This window comes from Geotrypetes seraphini, chromosome 1, assembly GCF_902459505.1.
Source record: "Geotrypetes seraphini chromosome 1, aGeoSer1.1, whole genome shotgun sequence".
NCBI classification, from domain to species: Eukaryota; Metazoa; Chordata; class Amphibia; order Gymnophiona; family Dermophiidae; genus Geotrypetes; species Geotrypetes seraphini.
In genome coordinates, this window is record NC_047084.1 from 533,653,741 (window position 1) to 533,666,422 (window position 12,682).

The 12,682-nt window shown below is 44.4% G+C and overlaps 1 protein-coding gene across 3 annotated transcripts in view; it reads right to left on the reverse strand.

Moving 5' to 3' along the window:
- LVRN (laeverin) overlaps positions 1-12,682 on the reverse strand; it is a 126,598-nt gene that overhangs the window by 59,163 nt on the left and 54,753 nt on the right. For all 3 annotated transcript variants that reach the window (XM_033929063.1, XM_033929064.1, XM_033929062.1), the window contains 2 exons: positions 10,550-10,704; positions 171-284 (listed from right to left, as the gene is read on the reverse strand). In XM_033929063.1, coding sequence (XP_033784954.1) covers positions 171-284; positions 10,550-10,704 — 269 coding nt within the window. The remainder of the gene's footprint in view (positions 1-170; positions 285-10,549; positions 10,705-12,682) is intronic.

Sequence of the window (12,682 nt, forward strand, 5' to 3'; positions counted from 1 at the left end):
TATAGGGTGTCCAAATTCTGAATAACAGGTAAATGAATAAATAATTGTATTATAATCAAGCCAGCAAAAGGAAACACTAACGTTACTTTCATTTGATTCAGCTACCTATATTTATTTACAGATATTGTATAAAAAGAGCTTATTACAATAATTCACATTTGATTACTTACCAGCTTTAGCCTAGGATCAATGTAGCTAGCACCTAAATATTCCATGTAAGATGCAAATCCTTCATTAAGCCATATGTCATTCCACCACTTCATGGTAACAAGATTTCCAAACCACTTAAATAGAGAATAAGAGAGTGAAAAAAGTTTTATAAGATGGCAATTTTTAGATCAGCTAATTTAACTTTTTTTTAGGGTTAAAGAAAAATATTTCATCATTATAACCATTTGGGGATGTTAAGTCTAATCTCTTCCAGATTAAAAAAAATTATTTCTATGATTGCATTTCTATTAAGTCACATTTTTACTTGTCTTACTAGAAGAGCAATTTGAGGACAATTCTACAATAGAACAGAAAATTACATCAACTGTTCCAGTGTAGTGGTGCCCGATTCAGGGAAATTTTTTTTTATTCGATTTGGACTATTGAATTAATTTTTCGATTTGATTCACTTTTCCTGCCCAATAGGGTGGGGTTGTTTTTTTTTCAAATGTCCTTGTGGGTTTATTTTATAGTCTCTTCATCCACCCCATCCCCCTTTGCCATTTCCAGCCCCATGCCGGTGCTGTACTGTAAACAAACAAAAAAAAGACTTTTCCTCTCTCTGTTAGGCCCTAGCTCACGCTGTCTAACACCAACTCTGGCAGGATACACATTTCAAATCTAACATATTGTAATCACAAAATAGAAAATAAAATTATTTTTTCTGCCTTTTGTTGTTTGGTCATTTTATTATTCAAATTATGTTAGTTCAAGGCTCTGGTTTCTGTTGGTCTTCTGTTAACTCGTTCGCCAGGGTCTCCTGCCCATTTGACATTTTTTTTCTTTCCATGCTCACCATCCATCTTCCATCTCTGTAGCTTCCCTTCCACTGCCATATTCAACATTTCTCTTTCTTTCCCACTGTCTACTATCTCTCTCTTTCTCTCCCTGCCTTGTGCCCTGGGTTAAATCGCTCTATTCCCCTCCATGCAGCATCTCTCCCTTCCATTATAATGTGCACCATTTGTTTCTTCCCATGCACCATCTCTCCCCGCCCTCTACCCTATGTTCCAACATTTCTCCCTCTCTCTTAATGCACATCTCCCTCCCTTCCACCATATGCAGGATATATCTCTCTCACCCCTACCTCTGTTGCATCTCTCCCTTCCTCGCCTCCATCCCATCTCCACCAATTCTTCCTCTCTCCTCTTCTCTCCCCCTTCCCCCCCATATACAGCAGCTTTCCGTCCCCTCCTATCTCCATGCAGCAGCTTTCCTCATTCCTATCTCCCTGTACAGCAGCTTTTCATCCCTCCCTCCCATCCCCCTGTGCATCAGCTTTCCATCCCTCCTATTCCCCTGTGCAGCATTTCCTGACTGACCTCCCCACCCCCTTCAAACCTCCTAAAGTAGAGGCTTCTTGTGGCCTGCCCACCAGGGCTTCCCTCTTCCGTGTCAGTGATGTCATTGGTGATGCGGCAGAGGGAAGACCCCAATGGGGCAGACCATAAGAAGCCTGTTCACTGCGCTGCGTCTGCCAAGCCAGTCACTGTCACTGCTGCTGCTACTTTAGGAGGCCTGGAGGTATGTCAGAAGTCACTGAAATCGGTGAGTCCAATTTTTTTAAGAAAGCGAATCAATTCAAAGACAAGCATCTGTAGACACCCATATATGTCTGAGTTAAAAAGCAGGCTAACTTAACATCTGATAGGGCATGATTCCTCCACCGCCCGCCCTGCCCAATGACTCCTTGCGGGCTTTTCCCCTGGTGCCAGTAGGAGCATGGTTGCAGAACTTTTACCAGGGGTGGCCCATGATCATGATGGATCAGTGGGTCCTGGAGGTGACTCGGGACGGATATGCTCTGGAGTTTTCCTGGCCATTGTCAGATTGCTTCCTATCTTCTCCTTGTCAGGTGGCATGGAAGAAACGGACTTTTTGTCAGATGCTACAAAGGTTGCTAGACCTTAAGGCGGTAGTTCCAGTGCCTCCTTAGGAGTTTTGCACCGGCCGGTATTCCGTTTACTTCGTGGTGCCCAAGAAAGAGGGGTCTTTTCAGCTCATCTTGGATCTGGATGCTCTGGGTTCTGTCTTTTTGCATGGAGACCCTGAGATATGTTATTTTGGTGGTTCAGCCGGGGGAATTCCTGACTTCTCTCGATCTGACGGAGGCCTACTTGCATGTTCCAATTCACACCTCCCATCAGAGGTTCCTTTGCTTTGTGATATTGGGACAGCAATATCAGTTTTGTGTGCTTCCTTTTGGTCTGGCCACGGCTCTGTGGACGTTCACCAAGATTATTGTGGTTGTGGCGGCAACCTTGCGCAAAGAGGTCATTCTGGTTCATCCCTATCTGGACAATTGGTTGATCGGAGCAAAGTCTTTGCAGGAGAGTTCCCGGGTTACGGTTCGGGTTGTGGAGTTTTTGCGGTCACTGGGATGGGCGGCCAACCTGTTCAAGAGCCGGTTGACTCCGTCTCAGCGCTTGGAGTACCTCAGGGTTCTCTTCGACTACCAGCATGGGGAAAGTCTTCCTTCTAAAGATCCAAGTAAGACCCTTTTACTAAAGTTTATTGTGTGCCAATTAGCATTAGCGTGCACCAAGTTCCATGTGGCCCATGGGTATAAAATAGGATGTGCAGCATTTAGGACATACCAACCTTTAGAAATACAGTTCTCACAGTCAGTGGAAACATCTTTAAAAAAAAAAAAATCAAGAAATATATTATCCTAGTATTCCATAAACTCCCAGAACAGCTGTAATGCAAAATTTAAAAAAACAAAAAAGAAATTCTACAATTTGAGAACATGTAATTTGTCCAACTTTTCCTGCAGTTACATTTTTAATAAATATAGGCTTCTTTAATTTGGTGTCCTTTTTCTAAACTGCAGTAAAAAATGCCCTTTACAGCAAGCATCCAGGCTCCAGCGAGGTGAGGTGCGTGGGAGCACTGCTCCGCCCCTCCCTCACAACAGCGGGAGACTCGGGATCTGTAAAAGAAGCCTCTGAACGGCGTGCAGCCGTTCGGCGTGCCGACAAAGACGCACGACAAAGGCGTGTGCGCCTTTGTGAGCGCCTTCGTGAAGCGCCTCCTCAGTCCATTGTGTGCGACCGTCGAAAGCCTTCCTGCCTGTGCAGGATCGATCCGGGCTGATCTGCCCACCACAGCGTTTGTTCCTCTCTTCAGCCCTTGAGGGCCGCCGAAAGACTCTCCCCCCCAACGATTCCACAAAGCAGAGGAAAGAGGAAGCTTTCCTCCATCTTGTTCCTCCTCTCCCCTTTCATTGTCTAAGTTTCTCTTGCCCTCTCCCAATTTGAAATTTGTTAGATTCTAATCTGTTAGACTTAAATTGTCAGTTGCTAAATTTGCATCCATTGCCAGGATCCTGCCCATTTCCTTCACAGTAACAGTTAGACGCTACACCGTACTTATTCCTAGGATCTTCCCTAAGCGCACCCTCTGTTACCCTGTTAGATACTAAATTGTCAGCTGCTAAATTGTATTCAATGTAAGGCCTCTGCCTGTATTCATTACATGGAAACTGTTAGATACTAAACTGTACTCTTTCCTAGGATCGTGCCTGAACTTCACTCTGTCTCCTCTGTCTCCCTGCTCCTCTTTAGCCCATCTAAGTCCCTGCACTGGCTTCCTGACAGTGCAGCCTTCCCTTGCTAAATCTCTCCGATTTTAAGTCCTCCCTGCATATGACTCTAAATGGAAAATTTATGTTTCTCCTTGCTTAAGCCCCTACACGAAAATAGTTTTAGATGCTAATTTGTACTCGTCGCTGAGATTTGGGCTTATTGCTCACTTCCTCCTGCGTTGTCCTCTAATCGCCTAGCTCCATTTCTGAAGAAAAAAAAATAAAAAATAAAAACCTGACACCCATTTCACACCCTGCTCCTGTTTTATTAGCCTCTACTTGACACCGTGCTGTCCTTCTGTTCATTCCACATCTCAGTCATTAAACTAGTACCCAGACCTCTCCCCAATTGACGCTAAGCCTCTCCCCTGCTTAGTAAATTGCTCACACGCGATCCAAACAAGTCCTGCCTCCCAGCTCAAAAGGCTCCCCAAGTCTCACCATGAAGCCTCCCCTCTGGCTCCTTCTTCTCCTTCTCTGCTCTTCTCTTAAGACCACCCTCTGCTTGAAACCTCCCTCCCCCAATCTATTAGATTCCCCAACTGTTACTAACATATGCCCCGGTTTCAAAATCCCCACGCTGATGCGCACCAGAAGTCACCCCTACAAACAAAAACCCCGCAAAGTCAACCTCGCCTCTTTAAAGCCTGTACCCCCCACCAATCTTCCCAACCACGCCCCTGACTCTCTTACCCCAGTCCCGACACTTTACTGCAACGCCAGATCTGTATGCAACAAGACTCAAATTTTGAAAGACCTTCTCGTAGATTCTGATCCTGGATTCCTCTGCATCACGGAGTCATGGATCACTAAAGACGATCTATTTACACAAAACGAGCTTTGCCCCCAGGGCTACCAAGGCCTCTTTTCACCTAGAATAAACCGAAAAGGAGGCGGCCTGGCATTCCTCTACAAATCTTTCTTTGATGTCCAGCTCCTCAAAAAGGGTAGCCACTCCTCTCTAGAATATATGTTAGCCTCAGTCAACGATGAGCTCCATCTACACCCACTGGGTATCTTATTACTATATCGCCCACCCACCCCCTGGAGCAACTCCTCCGAACTCGTCCTCGAGACCATATAAAACGCGTTCCTTAAGTTCCAGAGACTACTGATCATTAGAGATATCAATCTCCACCTTGACGACACCACCAGCAAAGATGCATCCGAATTCAATAACTTCCTTACCTCCCTAGGTTTCTCCCCCCCCTGCCTCCTCTCCAACCCACAAAAAAGGCCACACACTAGACCTCATCAGCTTCCTCGATCTTACGGCTTACAAAACTTCAACCGAAGACACCCGTTGGGACCACGTCCCCTGGTCCGACCACTTCTTAGGAGCTTTCTGTCTCCCCATTTTCATGTTGCACCATGGAACCTCACCCCATACCTCTAAGTCCATTACTTTCCGCAAGAAAATTTCAAGTGATCAGTTCTGGACCAAATTTCTCGACAATTTCTCCTCCAAGCCTAAGCCTGTAGATTCAGTAACCAACTGGCACAACTGGATTACCCTCTCAGAATCCACCTACCACTCTCTCGCCCCACTCTCCACCAAAACCATCTCCTGCCCCCGTAAGGCCCCCTGGTACCTTCCATACCACAGGGTACTAAAACAGAAATGTCGATCTCTGGAACGCATCTGGAAAAATCTAAATCCCCCACAGATAAACAAACCTGGAGGGTCAACATTAAGCTCTACAATAATATACTCAAAAAAGCAAGGAAGAACTTCTATGGTGACAAGATCTCTAGATCAAACAACCAGAATAGTATGCTGTTCAACATCTGGCGCTCCTTAACTTCTAATAACAACCCTTCCATACCTCCCTCCTCTCCATCAGCCGATGTCCTAGCAAACTTCTTCAATGGAAAGGTCACCACCTTAAGAAGCTCCTTCCCACCCGCAGTCTCCTACAACTCTCTGGTGTCCGCCACTCCCAACCCTACCCTAAATGTCTCCAACCCTATCCCAGTCAACAGATACTGGACTGCCTTTGAGCAAGTATCTGAATTGCAGGTCCTTAAACTCTGCCTGAAACTGAAATCCTGCAATTGCACTTTGGACCCATTCCCATCCTATCTATTTGAGAAAATACCCGCACAGGCCATCTCATCTCTTACCAAACTTATAAACTCTGCCCTATTTTCGGGCCTCTTCTCCCCAGAAATGGGACACATTGCGTTGACCCCCCTACTGAAAAAAGCTGACCTAGATCCCTCCATTCCATCCAATTACCGCCCAATAGCAAATATTCCTCTCCTAACCAAACTGCTAGAGTCCATAGTTTCCTCCCAACTCTCATCCTACCTGGAAAGATTCTCTATTCTCCTACCCTATCAATACGGCTTCAGACCCAACTTCAGCACTGAATCCCTCCTGGCCTCCCTAATCTCTAAGGTTCAACAACTTCATTCTCATATAAAATTTGCCATTCTCCTTCAATTCGACATCTCTGCAACTTTTGACGTTGTCCATCATGACATTCTAATCTTCCAACTCTCCGATAGGTATTAGCTCCACAGTCCTTGACTGGTTCTCGAACTTCTTACGTTCTCGCTCTTACACAGTTACCAAGAATGGCACCTCATCCTCCCCATGGAAACCGACATGTGGAGTCCCACAAGGCTCCCCCCTATCTCCTATTCTCTTCAACATTTATATGTCTTTCTTGAATCTCCTCCACCTATCCTCCCTAGAAACACTTTACACTTATGCCGATGATATCCTGGTCCTCCTCGAGACCGACGCGAACCTCACTAATCTCACAGCGAACATCTCCTCATGCTTAACTAACCTTCAATCTTGGGCCCTCACTGTACAAATGAAACTGAGTCCAAAACGAAACTACTTTGGCTCGGCCCTAAACTAGACCAACTACCCACCTCCATCCCATTGTCCTCAGGCTCCTCACTACAGTTGGAGTTCTCTAGCAAAGTTCTGGGCATCACCATTGACTCCTCACTATCCTTCAATGACCACCTCAATTCCTTGACAAAAAAATGCTTTTGCAGCCTTCACATGCTGAGGAAAGTGAGGTCCTGCTTCCATCAAAAACACTTTGCCGTCCTCGTACAATCCATCATCCTCTCCAGATTGGATTATTGCAATTCCATTTACCTAAGCTTAACAAAGAAAAGCCTCCATAGACTCCAACTAATCCAGAACACCGCGGCTAAGCTTATCTTCTCAAAAAGTAAATTTGACCATGTCTCACCACTCCTGTCCAAGCTCCACTGGCTTCCTGTTATCTCCAGGGTCCACTTTAAATGTGTCTGCCTAACCTTCAAGATCCTTCATGGCATCCTTCCTCCTCTTATTCCTCTAACCTGGAATTCCTCAAATCCAATTTCCACCAGATCCATGCAAAAACTAAAATTATCCTTCCCCTCCTTAAAAGGCATATGTTGGTAAACTAGGGTCCTCCCTCCCCTTCAGAATCACTCAGCTCTGGAATAGTCTCACTTCCCCTCTTCATAACTTTAGCTCCCTTCAACTATTCCGTAAGCATCTGAAAACCTGGCTCTTCTCCAAAATGTAACCTCTCCCCTCTCTGGTACTCTCAGCCCTAGCCTCTCTTCATACTTACTTCTATAATTCCATTGGAGTTCCGCTCTATCCCAACCCCTGTAAACCGTATCGAGCTCCACATTGTGGAGATGATGCGGTATATAAACCCAAGATTTAGTTTAGTTTAGTCTTAGTGCACCCTTACATAGGTCTTTCCTGTGCACAATGGCCGGTTTTCTATTTTTTGAATTAATGGCTATGTGTTAATTTTACCATTAGCATGTGGCCATTAGAAAAATATTAGCATATGAGCACTTACCGTAACCTATTTTGTAAGCAGTAAGGCCGTGATTCTATAAAGTCCACCTAACTTAATTTGATCAGTAGGCTTAATCAGTGCCAATATTGGCACTCAACACCTCCCAATCAGTTTTAATTGGACTTAATTGAAAGTTAGGCACCTAACTCGAAAAACTTGATTCTATGAAAAGTAGGTGCCTTGCCCAAAGTGCCTAGACTAAAAGTGGGAGTGGTTGAGGGCAGATCTTGGGTGTGTTTTCGAGTTAGGCATGTGTAATTTCTTAGGGAGAAGAGGTAGTAGTGGATGGGCAGACTGGATTAGCCATTTGCCCTTTATCTGCCATCATGTTTCTATATTTCTTTGTGAATTAGGTGTTATTGTTAGGCTCCGATATCAGTGCCTAACTTTAGGCGAAGAAAACCTTGGCATAGATAGGCGATGCCTAAATGTTGGATTCTGAGCGCTGTCTAAGCACACTTAAGTGGACGCTAAGTGTGATTCTATAATGGGTGTACAAGTGTTATAGAATCGGCGATGATATTAGTGTCTAACTTTAGGCCGACTTTATAGAATCAGGGCCTAAGGGCACACACGCTAATCCTGCACTAACAGTGGGGGGCAGAATAGTTAACATGCAGTAACGTAGATGCACTGATTAACACAGAAACGCCCACTCTCCATCACTGGCATAGCCAAACAGTCAATTTTGGGAAGGCCTAAGTCCAAAGTAGGCGGGCATGAAATTTTCTCTGCCCTGCCCTACTCCAACTTCTCTCTTTCCCTCCCTTTCTACCCCTCCAACCTGTACAGCAGCCTCTCTCTTTTCCTTCTCACCCCCTAGCCTGTGCAACAGCCTCTATCTTTCCCTCCCTTCCCCCCCCCAAACCATGCAGCATTGTTTTTCTTCAGGTTGTCAGCAGTGGTTCCTACACGCTGCCAACAGTTGACCTGGAAGCCTTCCCCTGGACACAAAACACAAACACATCAGGGAAGACTTCCAGGTCAGCCACTGGTAGCGTATGACGTCAAAGTCCTCCACTGCTAGGTAGGTAGGCCTGAGCCAAACGATATGCCCCTTCTTTCCATCGCCCCTCTCTCCAACCCCTAGACATGCTCCCTCTGTGCATGGTTTATGCACACAGATTAGGCCTCTACTCTACAAGTCACCACTTTTTTAGTCATTGCCCCTGATGCAGCATTTGCAGGTGAAATATGCCACATTGGGCATAGTATTTTTTGGTGCATTAAAAGCCTTTTAACTACTACTCTGTCTTTGTTTGATGGTATGCTGCTTTTTTTTCTGCTAATCCAAGCATCATAGATGCCTGCCTCTACTTTGATTCCCTTCCCTCCTTGTATACAGGGCAAATGGTTCCTTTATTTTCATTCTGTGACCATGATAAGGTAGCCATCCAGTTGGAATGACAGGAAGGGAGAAGATCTCATAGATATCTAAATATATAATATAATATTCATGAAAAGTGTTGAACACACTAAAATGTTAAAAAGGTAACCAGATGCTGGTTATTTAAGGGTTTTATAACAGTGTATTGTTAGTGCGCCGCGAGGAGGAGAGGCACCGGCTGACTGCTTACAGAACATGCCTCTCATGGAGAGAGGCGCGTCCTGTAGGTGGTCAGCTGGCGCCAGCACCTCTCCTCCTCGCTGGCGTCTCCTCTTCCTGCACCTCTCCTCCATTAGTAACCGCTACCAGCGTAGAAATAGGCTCAGGGCCACAGCTGGAGAGCCTCTGCAGACATCGCATCGACATCTGCACGCTCCCGGATGCTCTCCAGCCGCAGCACTGAGTTTAATGTGCCATGGCGTCAAAATTTTGCAGGACACTGGTTTAGAACCTTGACTAGATGTTTTAGCCCGTTACATTAACGGGTGCTAGTGACTCCTCTTCCTGTATAAAGTTTTGTTGTTGTTGTAGGCTTCCTCCCTTTCCCCTTCCTGTCCCACCTTTCACTTTTTCAATCCCCTTGCATTTCCCTTTGCACGGTCTCCCTCGTGCTGTGATCTTGCTTCATCCGCTCCTTCTCCTGCGCGGGCCACCGGAGCAGAGAGGACGGGGCGGAGGGGGCTGCTGGCCGGGGCCGGTGGAGAGGAGCTAGGCGGCTTGAGGAGCAGCAGCCGCCACCAATCGCAGCCTCCTCGTAAGCTGCTTGCAAACTCGGGCGCTAGAGAGACATGCAGGGATTTGTGAGGTTGCAGCCGGAGAGCAGCGAGATGTAATGCTTCCCTGCGCCGTCCCACCTTTGCCTACCTGGATTTGCTTTTTTTTTCTTTTAGTTTTCTTCGCCGATCCTTTTGTTTCGTGCATTGTGGATGGCATGGTTTGGAGACGGTGTCTTCAGTGAGTGAGGGGGGAGCCGCGCCGGGCGTGAAGTGTAAGGGAGCCAGCAAGACCGCAGCGACCGTTGTATGCACGCATGCGCACTCCTGCCGGACACGGACCTACAGATCACAGATCACACAGGTAAGAGTGCGCATGCGCGCTTAGCGTTTTATTATAGTAGATTCTGTTTTACAGTTTGTGTGGCTGTATGTATTGTTTCTTTCCCTCTCCCACTTATAAGTTAAGGACACAGAGGGTCTTCGGCAGGGATCTGATGTTCGGATTTTACAGGTTTTTGAAATTATTACCGAGAGAACTTTGACACACTGCACTGGAAGCTGATATAGCTATGAAATATTATGGAAACAGTGAATCCAGGTCAAGTAGTAAGTGGAAAAAATCCCAACAAAGAGTCTTTAGAATATGCTAGGTTCTGCTTATTATTTTAAAGCTATTTACTGCTGTAGATATGCCCAGTTTTCAACATATGCACCTTGAAGCACTCAATATTTACAGTATTTAGAGTGTGCCTGATATTATATGTTGAAAAGTTATATCTATGTAGATAGATAGATAGATATAGGACATTTTACCACATGCCTGGTGTCCTAGCTCATGTGAAATAATTAAGCAAATCAATGCCTTCCTATTTGAGAATTTCTGGCTTGGGTTATACATCAGTGATAATTCCTGGAAAGTCATCAATCCCCAGTTTTCCATTGCACCTGCTCCAAAGTCAGGAAGCGCAACGATATCTAAAATTGATTTAAAGAAACAAATACAAGCAATTAGACAAGTTGTATTTTGGGAAATCTCCAATGCACAGTTGAGTCATCAGAATTTTAAACTGAAGTAAAATTAATAAATCTGATAATGATTCCCTCATCCCCCCCTTTTTTTTCCATGTTTGATCATTGTCAAATCTGAGGTCAAAGTAAAAATAAATAAAAACAAAATATGTGAAAACAAGTAGAATTGTAACACAAAGTAAAATTTAAATCCTTGAAGAAAAGTTTATCTTCTCAAATTCATTTTCTACCACAGGGGTGGGGCAATCTTTATACAAATAGGGCTACATAAATGTTAGTATTACTTCCAGAGGCAACATTACATACTGTCAGAACCAGAAATGCAGAGTTCTATAGATCTCTAATAATTTTCTACTTATTTAACTAAGGTCCTCTTTTATCAAGCTGTGTATCGTAGACTGCTGCAGTAATTCCTATGAGCATTGGAACTTAACCACAGTGACCTGCAATTAAAAAAAACCCTAATGCAGCTTGATAACAGGGGGCCTAAATATGATTAAAAACAAATTGCTACAATGACTATTCTGAAAATATTTGTAAAATATAGTATTTAAAATTGCCAAAACTTTGGTTAATGATGTTTTCTGTGTATTCTTCCCATTATTTCACGGGCTGCATAAAATTCAATGGTGAGCTGCATTCAGCCCACGGGCTGCAGGTTGCCCACCCCTGCTCTATAATGTAATATACAAAGTACTCCAAAATATTTTTTGCTTTAACTCTAGAAGAGATTGTATCTTTCAAAATCTAGTCATAAATCTATTAATATAATCCAAACATTTGTCACAAATCTCTGAATTTATGTTGTCCAAATATAGAATAGTTGAGTGAATACCAAACAAATAATTAGTTCCTCAGAAGCTGTCATTTACCTAAACGTTAAGAGCTTCCACTGCTTTTTCTGAGGCTGGCTGGACCTGGGGATGTTACAGAGGTAGCATTCATAGCTTCTTGAGAGTGGGCAGACCCAGCCATAGTGCTTCAGTAACCTCTATTGGCTGGCTCAAGAAAGCAATTTTGCAGTCAGAGCTTAGTCTGTGGCTTTCTGCTACAAGGTTGTTACTGTGACGAATGAACTGGATAGGAGGAGGAACAAAAAGAGGAGAAAACCCAGCTAGTGGAAATGAAAGTTTTTGGTGCCTTAAGATCATAAGAATAGCCTTACTGCAGGGGTGTCAAAGTCCCTCCTCGAGGGCCACAATCCAGTCGGGTTTTTAGGATTTCCCTAATGAATATGCATGAGATCTATTAGCATACAATGAAAGCAATGCATTTAAATAGATCACATGCATATTCATTGGGGAAATCCTGAAATCCTGACTGGATTGCGGCCCTCGAGGAGGGACTTTGACACCTGTGCCTTACTGGGTCAGACCAATGGTCCATCAACCCCAGTAGCCCATCCTCACGGTGGCCAATCTAGGTCACCAGTACCTGGCAAAAACCCAAAGAGTAGCAACATTCTGTGCTACTGATCCAGGGTAAGTAGTGGCTTCCCCCATGTCTTTCTCAATAACAGACTATGGACTTTTCCTCCAGGAAATTGTCCAACCTTTCTTAAAACCTACTATGCTATCTGCTCTTACCACAACCTCTGGCAAAGCGTTCCAGAGCTTAAATATTCTCTGAGTGAAAAAAAATATTCCTCCTATTAGTTTTAAAAGTATTTCCCTGTAGCTTCATTGAGTGTCTTTTAGTCCTTGTAATTTTTGACGGAGTGAAAAATCAATCCACTTGTACCTGTTCTACTCCACTCAGGATTTTGTAGACTTCAATCATATCTCCCCTCAGCCATCTCTTTTCAAAGCTGAAGAGCCCTAACCTTTTTAGGCTTTCCTCATATGAGAGTAGTTCCATCCCCTTTATCATCTTGGTGGCTCTTAATATAGGACATGTTCTCACTGAGCTAGAAATCCCTAAAGGA